The sequence below is a fragment of the Pagrus pagrus genome (assembly GCF_965226575.1).
Source record: "Pagrus pagrus genome assembly, chromosome: 11".
In the NCBI taxonomy this organism is placed as follows: domain Eukaryota; kingdom Metazoa; phylum Chordata; class Actinopteri; order Spariformes; family Sparidae; genus Pagrus; species Pagrus pagrus.
The window spans coordinates 4,572,982-4,588,078 of record NC_140195.1 but is presented as its reverse complement, the minus strand read 5'-3'; the positions used below and the strand labels follow the sequence as shown (position 1 = coordinate 4,588,078).

The 15,097-nt window shown below is 46.3% G+C and overlaps 1 protein-coding gene across 3 annotated transcripts in view; it reads right to left on the bottom strand.

The window, feature by feature from the left end:
- plxna2 (plexin A2) overlaps positions 1-15,097 on the bottom strand; it is a 183,286-nt gene that overhangs the window by 102,722 nt on the left and 65,467 nt on the right. For all 3 annotated transcript variants that reach the window (XM_084365510.1, XM_084365511.1, XM_084365512.1), the window contains exon 4: positions 6,381-6,515. In XM_084365510.1, the coding sequence (XP_084221636.1) occupies positions 6,381-6,515 (135 nt within the window). The remainder of the gene's footprint in view (positions 1-6,380; positions 6,516-15,097) is intronic.

Below are 15,097 nucleotides of genomic sequence, written 5' to 3'. Positions count from 1 at the left end.
TTTGTTTGCTCTACCGTTGTGTCCATTCTTTTGACCTGAATCCTTGCCAGACTTCTTCCCTCCCCACCAGATGCAATGAGAAAAGGATGGGAGTATCTTCCAGAAGCCTCTTTAAAATCAGAGCTGCGTGCACACAAGAAAAGCATGCACACAAACTTAAGTCTTTGAATGAGTGGCCTGGATATGAGCCAGTCCAATCTGCTTGTTGTGGAGGGTGTAAATAGTAAAACCAGGAAACAAAAGGCTTTCCACCAACGCTGCTGCTAGTCGCCTTTTTTTTTTTTTAGTCTGCACAAGCTGTAACACCTACAGTGCACAGTGGAAGGCCTGGCTATAAGCCATCATGTGCTCCATGCCCATTAACACATGAAATCAGCGTGTCATACACACCAAAGTCCTGCATAATGATGAGCCAGTAGCATGTCAGCTAATCTAAGCCTGGACGAGGTGTGAATGATTCCCATTTCCTCCTGTCTCGATAACCACTGAACCCATTTCCTCCCAATCTAACCACACCAGCCAAACAAAGGTTCTGGGGGATAAGGAGAGGGAGGGAGGATAACCAGAAAACTCTAGGGGAAAGGAGGGGTGGGGTGCTCCGAAGGGAGAACAGGTTGAGAAGAGGCCTCATACCAAAAAAAAAAAGGTTGGAAAAAAAAAGAAGAAAGAATCCATGCATGGATTTCAAATTTCACAGCTGAGCACCTGGAAGAAATTGCCGGGCTTGAAAAAAATGAGGTCTTCTTTTCTTTTCTGATAATCTGTGAGCTGTAATGTTGCCGTTCCATACATGGAGCCGGGTAAGGGAGGAAGGACGGCGTACGAGGATTGGAGGCTGAGGGGGTTTAATGTTTGCTAAAGAGCCACGAGTGTATTGGAGAGTGACAGCAGCACATGGCTGAACGCCTCTATAGGGGGAGGACTGTGTGTCTGTCCATGAAAGACGAGTCTGTTTTACAAGCCAGCTCAGTATCCCTCAGTTGGTCATGCTAGCAAGAATTTCACACTTATCCTTATAAAGAGCTGGCAATTAGACGGCCACTATTTCACGCAGAACGCTATTATAACCGTTAAGGTCTATTATGTACTCTTGTGTGCCGCGGCCGTAAAACATTACAAAAAACCGCTGAGCTCCATTACAAAGTCAACACCTGCCTCCTTTCTTGGGATTTAATTAAGACATGATAAAAGGCAACACTTTTTATTTTCGTGTGTGCGGTTTCTCTCTGTATTTTTTTTTCTTTATTAAAAGGTGTTTTCAAAAACCTTTTCAGGCAGAACTAAAACCACGCCACAGGTATCACTTCAAAACCCTTTCAGATGTTAAGTCTTGATTGTTCCCCATGAATAATACATTATAGGCTCTGAGCTCTGCGTACTGGCCGCTGACCAAAGCAACCGACATAATGCAGTCACTGATTCTCAACCGTGTGTGATGAGTGCTCGCCCTACTGCTGGGTGCCAGCGGCCATAACAGCACAATACACCACAAAGGGAATGAAAAGGCCTCATAAAAATGTTGATAATGCAGGCCCCAAAAGACCTCACTCGATACTGGAGTAGTTGTCACCATTTATCCCAGTGCGCTGCATTGTGTTGATAAACCGACAACAAAGAGAGCGAATGCCGCTCAGGGGATCATGTGGGCCACAGTGTCAGGCATGCCTCTCCGTCCCCCTTCTGTTGGCTCGAACTCCCACAAACGCACACAAACGTATACAGACACAGGACCGGTCATGGTGTTAAAAGAAACAAGTGGTGCTGGCCCTTTAGCATTTTTCAGGCAGCCTGAAAAAAGAAACACGAGAGCGAAAGAGGAGAGAAAAGGGGAGGGGTGGGTAATGAATGAGAGACGGAGAGAGAAAGACACGGTGGGGATGAAGCCAACACTCATGCACATCCAACGCACTGAATTTGCATGAGCTGGCAAAAGCACCAGTGGTTTAGCTCTGCTCCAGCTGCCATTCACACATGGATACTCTTTCTACCTGTTTGATTAGAGACACTGCTGCAGTTGTTATAGCGCCAGAGTATTACTGTAGGCACGGTGTATCTGGTATGTAAAGCAGGACTTGTAGATAAAGGTTAAAGCCCCCTGTGCTTTCCCATGTAAAACTCGCGCAGATGTTACGTAGTGCATACGACGCCCGCTCTGCCACAGCAGTGAAAGATGTATTCGGTTTGAAATCTGCTGGCTTTTTGATGCAATATTAAATGCAGTGAGGTGTTTTAGACATGTAAGACATTTCGGGGGGGGCATTTCATATGACGCAGACGGAGGAGAAAAGACAGGAAAAGATGAGAGGGAAAAAGTCGAGGACGTGTCTAGGAGGCAGCTCAGCCGAATCTCCCGAAACAGCTATGACCTTTTTCCCTACATCACTGCGTTTGCCGCCGGCGTTGCTACCCAGCCAAGTACCAAAATCGCGGTATTATTGGTCTAAATATAGAAGCAGTCACACAAACACACACACACAAACAAGTACTAACGCAACATGACTCAAACATGTGATCTGGCAGAAATCCATACGATGGATCTGCCGAATCACAGAAACGCACAAGGACAGATGGAAGACGCAGAGCTCAGAGTGTGAAGCCTGTGAAAATCCAAGAGATGATGCAACAAGCATGTTTTTTGAGGTTTCTCAATAGAGGCACCATAGTGGATGTACGCAAATGTCTGAAGATAAATCTTGAGATGAAAAACCTCCTGCTATGTGTTTCAGGACTGTCAGTAATGATACAGCACCCTACAGGAAGGCAGGCGCGCACACACACAGACACACACACACACGCTCATACTGCTCCTGCAGAAGAGAAAGTCAGTGAGCCAGGTCTTTTCATCAGTTCCACTGCGCTGCCTCGCACTGGGTCAATCTCACCACATCATTAATATGGTGGATGCTATTGTCATTACATCTACAAAACAAAAGCACAGTTGAACATGGCAGCACCATGGATCGAATACGAAACAGGGAGCTATTAAACAGGGTTGAGGGTGAGTGAATGATGGCGTCTGGTGTGGGAGTGTGAGAGAGAGTGACAAATGAGAACGAGAGCAGAAAGTTATTTCACACACCGAACGAAAACTTGGGGTAGGCAGCGAACGTGTAAGAGTCGCTGGAGAAGATCTATACATATGCAGTAGGAGTAATCTATATATACGCGGGTGAGAGAAAAAGGCGAGATGAAAAGCCTCCCAAAGCCTTATGGAGATCCCATTTGAATACTGAATGGGAGACTGAGGTTTGCATGTGTGTAATTATAGTTTTTTTGGGGCGAGCGTTCACATGACTGCGAGAGCCAGTGCATTATGTCGGTACCTATGCAAATAAAAACCTGAGGGAGCATGCGCTTTGCATGTGGGCGAGTGTGTGTGTGCGCCCCTGTGGGTTGCCGGTCTGCGTGTTTGTGTTTACAAAGGCCCTCGCACATCCCACGATTCACGGCTTCGCCACAACACACACAGACAGGTGTGAGGACTGGAGCGAGTGAGCGCCCAGATTGCGGAGCACGGCCTCGCTGAGCAAATATTGCTCTCTCTCTTTCCCAATTTCCGTCTGCCTCTCTCTCTCTCTCTCTCTCTCTCTGTCTGTCTCTCCCTCGGTCTCTCTGCATCCTCTCTTTCCCACTGTGCCAAACACAGAGGGCCTCTTTGTTATTCAGAGTAGGAAATGCAACCGGAGCCAAATCTGCCCTGCTTTCTGCTTGATATCATCCCTCCTTTGTTCTAACGGTCTCCCATCACCAGGCGTTTGGCCTCGAACGGCATCATCCTGACACATGGGGAACAAGCGCAGCTCAGAGAAGATGGACCTCGTGATGTCCTGAACGTCTGACTTCAAGTGTAGCTCGAGGTGACATTTAGGCTTACGATCACATAAAGGTCACATAGATCTTTTCCACTGAATGCTTGTGAGAAAGGGACTGGTTTGAAGGTGGCTGCTGTGTGTTTTACAGTGGATAGTGCTCGCACATTGAAAGATACAATGTGGTACCCAATACTATGCATCCTAAATTTATCCCCTTGAGTAGAAAGTAGGTAAGACAGAGGTCAGAGAGAACAGACCGCATTATGTGCAGCTCCACGAGACTTATAACAGAAATGACAATGTGGATTACAGCTTTGTGAGAGAGTTGTTCATCTGGATCAATCAAATGTTGGTTCAACTGTCCAGAATCACACACATATAAAAAACCTGTAGTTTTTTGGTTGAATTTATGCAAAAAAGCCTGAATGAGTGTACGGCCACGCTAAATCCCAATTCAGTTACTCTGTCAGGTGTGACTATCGAGTAGTATCCTTGAACATGCAGGGTAACATCCCCCGAAGTGGTTGAAAGCATTTCAGCATGCATGTGTGCATGCATGTGTGTGTGTGTGTGTGTGTGTGTATGTGCGTGCGCACGCCTGTCTGCTTCGATCCTCCCCAACCCCTGGAGAGCGAAACACAAGAGTGTACAGGCTGAATACTAATAATATTCAGCAGCATCACTCCTCACTCGGATGACTAGCAGTTATGAACTCAACTTCAAAAGCTCGTTTCATCTGCAGAATAAGTTGGAATAAAGGATTTGGGTAAATATGGGAAACAGACTTGACTTGGTAAAAAACTTGAAATTTATGTCATGTGTTCATTGTCATAACCCTTTTGTACGGAACAAAAAACCCACTTATGCGCGCTCACATCTGGTGTTTAGTCTTCAATAGGAAAAGGGTACAATCGGCGTTCGTTCTTGGGTCAAATGACTCCGCAATTGTCACAGGGAGCCACCAGCTCGGATCGGCATGACATCCAGGTGGACTGGCTCATTTTCGCCTCTTTTCCTGCACAACGCTATGACGCACGTCGTCAAGTTCTTGGTGCGTAAATGGTTTTCTGTTCATCTCCGTTCATGGAGTGCTTGAACATCATTCAGCCAGTGTTGAGTTTGAAAGACAGACTGAAGTAAAAGATTTAAAAAGTAACCACTGTGACATTGTCACTGGGCCTCCGTGTTCCTGTCTCATGTTACTGACGCACCAGGTACAAAAAAAAAAAAGCAGAAAGGAAAACTCATCTGCCGGCAATGGGAAAGTAGTCCGTCGCATATACGTGCTTATTTTGATGTAAAAATGATTTGCAGCTACACGTGTATATATTAGATTATTTATTAGAAGATTTTAAATTCTTATCCTGGAGGTATCCATTTAAATATTTTGGTGGGTGTTCTGTATAAATATTAATGAAAGGGATATTTGAGTTTTTAAATAATTTGTTCAGATATCATTTCTGCAATATGTCTTACAAAGAATCTCTGATACTGCTTGAAGTACGAAGCGTTTACTGCTGATGTGATTCACTGTTTGACACTGTAATATTTTTGTTCTCACAGCAGGCAAGTGTCTGAAACTAAAACTGAGCAACTTCACAAAAGTTTCTTTGTGTTAGTCACAGATGCTGAGGGGGGGGGGAAAAAGCCAATGCAGATTACATTATCTGTTTCCTCTCTCAGCATTGGACACTATTGTCCGAATGACTCCTTTTCACCACACCCACCGTCCCTAACCTGTAAGCTCCAGCCGGCCAGTCGTTGAGTGTGTTAAAAGCAGAGATAAGGAGAGAGGACGACAATCTATCACCTCGCACTGACAGCCTCGCACGTCGCCCGTCTCTGGGGTTCCTGCGCTGCCACGCTCCCCTGCAGCTGCTCCTCCTCTTCTCTCCTCCCGTCACTTCTCCTCCTCTTTTCTTTTTTTTCTTACCCTATCATGTTTTCCTCACCTCTCATATCCTCACTCCCACTCTGTCCTTGTGTCCCCTCACACCCTTGTCCGCCCTCGCCTCCTCTGCCTACTTAGTATGTCAGCGGCATTGATGGCTATCGGCTGTTTCCCACCCGCCCCGCAATGCTGTGTCACTTCATTAGAAGTGTGAAAGGATGACCTTGCACTCTGTCTCTCTTTTTCCTCTCGGTGTCTCTCTTTGCTGTGTCTCAGTCGCTCGCTCCTCCAGCTGTCCCTCTTTCCCTCATCACTCTTCCGCACATCCTCCGCCTCAGCCAGCCAGCCGGCAAGTGCCCTTCATCTCTGTCTCTCATTCTACCTTGTCTCTTCCTTGTCTCACTTTTTCTTTTCTTTCTCCCTGCCCTCATTGTTCTCCTTCATTATCAAACGTTGTCACAGCGTCCCCCCGCTGTGCCACCCAGGTTATTTATAGCTAACAGCGGGTGGTGGTGCTGGTGATGTTGAGAGGTGGGCCATCTAGGGCTCTGCTAGAGCACACACACACTTTTCACAGCCTTTTCCCTGACATTTAAACATATGCACGCAGACAAAGACACACTTAAACCTTCCAGTCTGCCCGGGTGAGGGCACTTGCATCCATGCGCAACACCTACCTGTCTCTCAGACATGACGTAGAGGTAGTTGCGGTCAGGGGAGAAGGCCATATCTCGCAGGATAGGGCTGCCGTCCTTGATGACCGATATTGTCTCATACTGGACGCCACCGTGAGGAGGCCCGTCGACGCGAATCTGAGGAACACAGAAGACAAACAGGTCAATGACGGCTATTTATATCAGTGTGACAGCAGGAATGGGGAAGCAGACGAAGAGTGATTGACAGGATTGACAGTCGGGGGTCAAATAATATTTGCAAAACAATCTATCATCGTCATTTCGCTACCTGGAGATTCAGGTTAGTGGAGAGGAAGCGAAGGAACCGAAGAATTAAAACCGGCAGAGAGATGATTAATTGACTTTCGAATTCTTTCTTTTAAATTGTGTGGCACTTGTTTAATTTCATGGTATGCGGTAAATGTCAGCCTCCTGTGACTCCATGCGGGATGGGGTTACAACAACTGTTAAGAATTATTAGCCGATATTATTAGACCTTTGTGAAACCTTAGCTCTGTTTTCCTTCCCTCTTTCTCCTGATGAATGATGTATTCCCTCAGTAAAGCTTTGAACTTGAGGCCAAGAGACCACCTAACTACAAAAACATCGGAAAAGCATTCTAATGACTTATATGAAGTACGTGACCCTCCCTGACCTGAACGGGCCGATGCCAGCCCTGTTTCGTCTTTATTCATCAGATCCTGCTGGCCGGATATATAACCGCTGCAGTAAATCTCGCAGGGCGGCATGGTTTTTCCTGGTGCTGGGCGTGAGAGATGTCTCTGTGATGTCACATGTCACTGGGCCCTCCTCCACCCATGAAAAGCTGATGGCTCTATCATCTGTCCATCCCCGCCTGCCTTCCTCCACCCAAACATTCATCTATCTATTCAGACGGTGACAGCACCAAAGAGCAGCCAGACTCTCTTGAAAACATCACAGAGGGGAAAGTCAAGGTCACATGTCTGTCAAGAGGAGATCAACTAGGAGGGTATGTGAGCAAATGTGCATGCACACACGCATGCCTTTGTGTGTGTGTGTGTGGGGGTATGAAAGCGTGTCAAACTGCTGGACGGTCAAGTAAAAGAAACGCGGTGTAAGTCCGCACAGAGCCCCTCAGAGCTTCGCCTTCAAAGCCTGAGGGTTAGCTGAGTACACGACAGCAGGCGGCACAGTTAAGGGCCAGAGCTCAAAGTGGTTGAGCCTTCCCACGGCTGACCTACGTCTGACCTTGGCAAGCTAATCCAAACATCGAAGAAGAAGACATATGCGAAAACCATATGTAGGAGGAGAAGAAGGCAGGATGTGGGGGCCGTGCCAGTCTTCATCTGGTTACTGACACTGCAGCGTGGAGGGAGACCTCAGCAAATATGCTCATCCATAAAGTATGCCGGCGCACGGCCAGACCAGCGCTGTTCTGTTCACTACTGTGTCACTGTGTGTGTGTGTGTGTGTGTGTGCACCCATAGGAGCGGTCGGTCATGCTGTGATATGTGTTCTAGCAGGCAGCCACTGGGGATCACCAGATAACCCGACCTTCCCCCCTGCACGCCTGCAGTTCATCTAAATCAGATCGCTACGTACCGTCTCTCACCGTTGTCCAGGGGCCTCTAAATTCACATTTGGCCAGAGACAGACGCTCAGACACACGGCTGTGTTAGAGCGCGTCCAGGACGAAACCCCGACTACTCTCCAGGCAGGGGGTGTAACACTTTGTTAAGCTCTAACACACCAGGCCTTGCATTAACTAAACAGTTAACTGTCTTGCTAAGCAAACACATTTAATCAGCTGTGCAGAAGTGTGTACAAAGAGATAAATAATGAATGACCTTGCCTCTCCCCAGTCACCAATAACATCTGTTTCTCAATCTCTGCTTCTTTTGTATATGAGAGAAAATAGCTGACACTCAAGCACTGCAGAAGCACTCGCACCAGCCCGCCACACACACACACACACACACACACACACACACACACACACACACACGCACACATCCAGTCGCTTCTCACATTAGGAGGCGGCTTTTCTATAGTAGCTGTAAATCTCGCAAAGTGTGTTACATTCGCACATATGCAGACGCAAACACACACCCACAACATTGTAAGGAAGTGAAGAAATGCGTGCACGTGTGCGAGGTGGGTGACTTGAGTCTGAAGTATTTTGCAGGGTAGGCTCACCTCTGGGTGGGCGAGTGGGAGGGGGAAAAAAGAGAAGAGGAAAATGAAAACCCTGCAATGGAGTGAATGGAGAAACCAGTGCTTACCGGACCAAAAATAATTCTGTCGAAAACTCCATCTGTTGACCACAGGCTCTCACTCACTCCCACGCCACTGCTCTAGCAGCCTACAGCATCTAACCACCTGAGAAAGCGACTCTCAGGCCCAAAAACATTCATTTCCTGAGCATCACTTTACTTTCGCCTGCTCTCTCAGGTACTTAAACCTATCGCCTCTCTGCCCCATTTGACCCTGCATTATTTATCTGGCTGGGTGAGAAGGCTGCTAACAGGTTGGATTCATACCCTCGAGCCCCTCTGACAATTTTCCTGCCCTTCTATTTCAGGAGGACCCGTCCACAGAAACAACGCCTGCCGCCCCAGAGACCTGGCCTTGGTTCGGCCCCGGTCTAACACGGTCCCCCATTTCAACACCACAGCCATTAGCAAGCCTCTCTCTATCGCCAGTGTCTGGAAGCGGCAACTGAGTTAAGTGAGCAAGGGGAGTAAAAGGTGAAGATGGATGAGAGTGTTGAAAAACACTCTCCATGTTCCCCTGGGGCAGCATGGCCCTGTGTAGTTAATATCTGTGAAAACACAAAACAGTGCTGTCTCGAATGTCTAAAAAAAAATGATGGCCAGAAACCACAATATCCCCAATATACGAACACATTCAAACAGACTCACATAGAACGTTATGAAAGAGGCCTGGAGAAGTAAGGACAGAAATAAATGTCCCCAGGCGTCACTAAGTAGGAGGACTTCTTAATGAGCTGGTTATAAATCCTGGAGCACATTCAGGGTTGCCATATTTAGTTTTCCAAAGCCTAACCACTTTCATCACTTTAAATAAGTTTGGACTACATTTTCTTAATTGCAGTACCTTACTGTAAAGTATGAATCAACATTTTGTTAAACGCTACCTGTCGTGTCATGGCAACGGCGGCGCATGCAGATGTAGCAGCCTTTTTTTTTTTTTTTTTTTACTGTTCATCAGCACTGGACAAGAAAGCGCAGGTTTTGGATTAAGAACAGCAGACTTTTGGACGACTACTGCACATCTTTTGACAATCCAGCACCACCCCAGGGAGCAGAGGAAGAGAGTCGGTAATGGAAATTAAATGGAAGAAATAGGACTCCGCTGGCCAAACCACAGGAAAATCAGAGACTATTATGAGCACATCTTTACAGAGACCTGTCTCCACCAAAACATCCCAGATCAAGCTTGCTGTACTGGGAGGGTGAACTGTATTCCCAGCCGACATTCCCAGTGTGTTTACATCATTGATGCTCATACGCACTCTAGGTGGATGTTTCCCAGATGTCTAACTTTGAATGTGAAAATGCTGACCATGTTATCATCACCATCTTTCTGCCGTTGCTTACATTCAATCAAATGCAAACTTAAAAAATGCACCACAGAATCATTTCCTTGGTGTATACTTAAGTATATATGTAGGTATGTTTGTGTAGCATGAAAGTGTTACAAACTTTCATTTCATTATGCAACCCTGTGTCTTATAATTCATCATTCTGCAAGAAAATAAACATTAAAAGGAGCGTTTGTTTTTATGTACAAACTTTATGTCACAGCACCTATTCAGGCATAAACGGGTAGGAAGCAGGGGGGCTTGGCCAGCAGGGAAGCCATGGCAGCAGCATCAGAGGACTCCCCTTGTGGCTACAAGGGCCTGTGCCAGTGGGGTGCTTTTGATCAGTCCATGTAAGCACCCTGGAAAAACGTTTGAAGATTGACCAAACTCCAATTCAAATTGCCCTTCTCCCTCTTCCCTCTATCGCTCTCTCTCCCTTGGTCTCACTGGTTTTGAACACAGTGCCAGACACTGGATCCCCGACCGTGTGAGTCTGTGTGAAGCAATTTGCTGAGTGAAAAGTGCTGAATAAATCCAGGGTAAAAGTGCATCAAATGCGTGTTTGCAGTGCATTGTGGCTGCCGCTGCTCGGAGATGGAAAGGGAAAAGGGAAAAGCAAACTGCAGGTTCCCTCGTGGACACCGTTACGCAACATAAGCAAAATGCCAAAATGAACGGTTTCCAAATCAAGCAATCCTACACTGCATGCGACGTAATTGAGAAATTAAATGACAGTGTTTAAATTTAGGTCCAAGAGGAAAACATTCTAATATAAACACGTGTTTTTTTTAAAAGCAAAACACTGTGAGGGATGATTTGCTGATTTACTGATTTGGTCTCTGTTTTACAGCTTGTCTCCAAGTGTTTGTTCAACATTTACCACTCACTTTTTAAAGAATGTTTCTCCTCTAATGGCCACAGCTGCTAACTATTACCTGAGAGCTGCTTTCTTTTCAGATTTTGAAAAAAAAAAAAAAAAAAAAAGCTATATTCTAACCTTAGCCTTGAGGGAGGTTAGTGTTTCTGAAACAGGATGCACATGTCTACACGGGCCTGCCAACACCAATACAAGTCCATCTGAGGGTGTGCATTATTTTACCACCGTATTTCAGCTGGCAGAGCGGATTGTAACCCACGCATGGGAACCTCTACCAAACCACGGTGTACAGCACGCTCCACACTAACACCTTGTACCAGGATAGGATTAAGTCAAATTGTAGGTCTTCCACCTACACTCGCTACCAGAATAGAATAATGGGAGTTGATTTTAGGGAGATTGGGCTGTTACCGCTGAAACTCAGTAGCATATTGTGCTCAGAGAGAGACAGAGTAGGAGAGTGGAGAGTGAAAGTTGAACTCCCTAAGTAACCTATCTGGCAGCTATCTCCTGCATCTACACTAATCCAGTTCAACAGTCTTGGATGTTGAAGTGATAGGCATTGCCTTTATCTGGCTGATCCCACACACTGGATTAGATCCTGTGAAAGCACAACACCCCCACACTCTCTCTCTCTCTCTCGCTCTCTGTCTCAATGCAATGACCCCTTACAGAGACACCACCGAGGAGACTGCACTCTGCTGAGGAAAAGGGGGGAGCTTCTGTAGTCGAGTCAGGTCATGCAGACTGAAAAAGACACAAGTCAGAGGGATCTGACAATGACCATGATAAACCTCATCCAATCAAGTCCAATAAGTCTGATAGGACCGATCTCAGCCTCAGTAAATGGCCTTGAATTTAATGCTAAGATTGGTTGGTACCTTGGCCAAGATGACAGGTGACAGACTGCTGACAGCATTTTAAGAGCCAGTGAAGCTTGTCAGGAGGCATCCATGATTTGAAAAGCTTCTGTGACAGCCGGGTGCTCTCACTACATCGGTTGCATTGCAAACGCAACTGTGAGAGAGAGAAAGACATTTTTCCTACATACTTGTAAACTGTCCTTTGCTTTTAGCCCCTCCATATTCAACATTCACATGTGTAAGGACTCAAGATTCATGGCGAATGCTATGGTGAAGGGAAAAGGGAGGAGACGTATATTTTAGTAAGGAAAGCAGTGAAGCCAATGAAAACCTTATTGTGATATAGCGTTTGTATACATGTTGTACAGCAACAGCAGCGCATGTGGATGCAGCGGCTGGTAGCTCCTTCAAATTTCGCTACATTTTCTTGCCTATGGCAGAAATAAATGTATCAGCATCGGAGAAGAAAGCATCAGTTTTGGAACGACCACAGCCCACGGCGTCTTTTGCCCATCCAGACTGAAAGAAAGTCGGGATAAGAGACATGCTAATCCAGCTTGGATTTAAGGCTGCTGCTGGCTAATGGCCGGTGGCAGGGAAGTGTTGGGATGAAATGGGACTAAGCAACTGGAAATCAGAGACTGTCGTGCCCACATCTTTACAGAGACCTGTCTCCACCACAACATCCCAGATAAAGCTGTTGCACTTGACGGACGGACCGTGTTCAGAACCGATAGAGGAGAGGTGGACTCTGTGTTTACATCACTGATGATCTGATTTACAAAATGCACTACAGAATTATATAACTGTTCATATACAGTATATATACAGTATGTTCATAGCCTAAATAAATCTACTATGTTTGTGTATCATGAAGGACTTACAAGCACTCATTTCATTATGAAACCCTGTGTTGTCTCATGACAAATAGATCCTTGAGCCTTGTATGTGAGTGTGAGTGTGAGAGTGCATGTTACATGGCGGTGTGAAAGATGGGTGACACTGGGGTATGAGGTGTACTGACAGATCCATTGTCCATGCCCCTGGAGATGGATGCATAACGCTCAGCGCAGGATGAAGTCAGACCCCTTTGGGCGTGAGTTAGGGGTGCATCAGTGCGAGTGGACTGGTAGTATGAGTCACCGTGAGGAGTGGGGAGAGGGGGAGAGGGGGGAGGGTTATCACCAACACACCAGAAATCAGATACCAGTGAGACACACAAATCCCTCCGTATTTTCCTCTGTCTAACAAGAAAAACAGGGGCAAATGCACATGAATGTACGGCCATACACACAAGTGCTTGGCTCATGCATGAACATAAATGAGCTTTCTCACACACACACACACACACACACACACACACAAACGTAGATACAAATCAACTGGCTGTATTTGACAATTGGCAGAACACTGTGTACTATCCAGGCTCACTATCTCTATCTTTTCACATGTCTGTCCTGGAAACCCGGCTTGAAATGTAGCAGACTGCTATTGTATTGCTTTACTTCAGGTGGAATAGGTACTGGCTATTCAGCCGCCTGTGTGTGTGTGTGTCTCTCTCTCCCTCTTTTCTCTCACTTGCTTTCCCCAGCGCACTGGGAGAAAACATGGAGCCTCTCTCCGCCTCGATAACGCATCTAATCCATCACCAGTGTCAGGCTGAAGAATTCTGGTGTCAGTAGCGAGCGGCAAGTAGAAATGTGCTGTGTATATGTGTGTGTGATGGCTCCCACCAGCCCAGCACGCCGTCTCTTTTGTTCCCTGTTCCTGTTGTACAATATAAGCTCCCATAAGGCGTACGTTAGCCTGCTCGCCTATATGCGCTATGTGCCACTTTTCATCGGACAGGCTGAGGTCGGAGAGGCCTCTCTCTGGTTGATGGAGGAGAGGAATATAGGAGAAGACAGGGAGAGAGCGAAGAGAGAAGTGGGAAGGAAAGTGGACAGATGTAGAGATTGAAGGGAAAGTGAGGAAAAGGTGAACGAGGCTACGTAGGGGATGGGAGAAGGGCAGGAAGAAGACTCAGCTCTGCTCATAAGGTGGCACAATATCTCCTAAAATGACCTCGGCTCTGAGTCAATACAAGGTGCAATAACTGCATATTTCTGGCCAGGCACGATAAAGCCTATTGATCTGAACACCCTCCTGTACAACATCTTTCATTATCTGATTGGACAGAAATACAGAAGCCTACGCGACAAATCGCACATGATAACCATTCGAATGACACTGTTTTTTATCATCATTGAACGTCAGTAAATATCGAAAGCAAACATCCTATTAGTCTGATTCCCAGCCAGTCTTAACAACCAATCTTACAACAGCAGTCCCTATAATAGCTCTATCCAAGACTCATTCGATTCCATTTTGGCTCTGTAATATCGCCATCTCTCTCGGCCGCATAACTCACAACCCTAAACATGATTATATCAGCACTTTCCCCTGTTTGCCCCCGAGTCCAAATAGAAACCAGCGACCGCGGCATGCATTAGGGGTCTGCGGTAGGATGAGATCAGGCCTCGACTCTAATCAGCCCAAACACACATATTAAGCACAGCAGCACAATGCGAGGCCTATATTTAGCTCCACATAAAAACACTGAGCGGGGGCCAGCGTGATGGTGGTGGACGCGGGCCAAGAAGGTTCAGAGAGAGCAAAAAAAAATGAAGGGATGTGGTAGGAGGGATTTTCTGCTTAGCCCTCAAAAATGGGGTTCGCCAGTGCGGAGAAGCCACTGTTTCTACTCAGATGACACCGGGAGAAATATGGTTTGTATACACGAACTAAACAGCTGACACCACAATAAGTTTTCCTCTATTGGCTGATCCAACAGAAGAAAGAGAGAGAGATGAGAAGATGAGCTGGGATGAAAATTGGCAAAGTGTAAAGGGGAGGTGAGAAAAATTACTCCCAACAGAGACACAGCAGCATTCACACTTCACCCCTGGTGATGACAACTACTTCGCCTCAGCTGAGGTTTAATGTACAGACGGCACCTTCACAGAAGCTGGGTTTTTTCTATCTTACAGCAAACTTTTGAAATGCTGCACAAAAAGACAAAGAAAGATTATCATCCACAGTGTTTGGAGAGAGTAAACTAGGCAACGCAAAGCGCAGTTTCCTCAAAAGATGGTGGCTTAGGCTACGTTACGCATGGCTGAGTAGAAGAAGCGGAGGTTGTGAACCGCAAACAAAACCAGTTATTTGCCAACTGCCAACAAACCTCAAAGAAGAAGAAACAAAAAAAAAGAGGTCTTGGTCATCTATGAGGGAATGTAGGAGTTCATCTTGGAATAGGAATCAGATTCAGCTTCTTCATTTCCTTCTTCTTCTTTTGAGCAGAAACAGCTGATCAGTCATGTGACTTAAAAGGTTCACTATGTCAGGACAT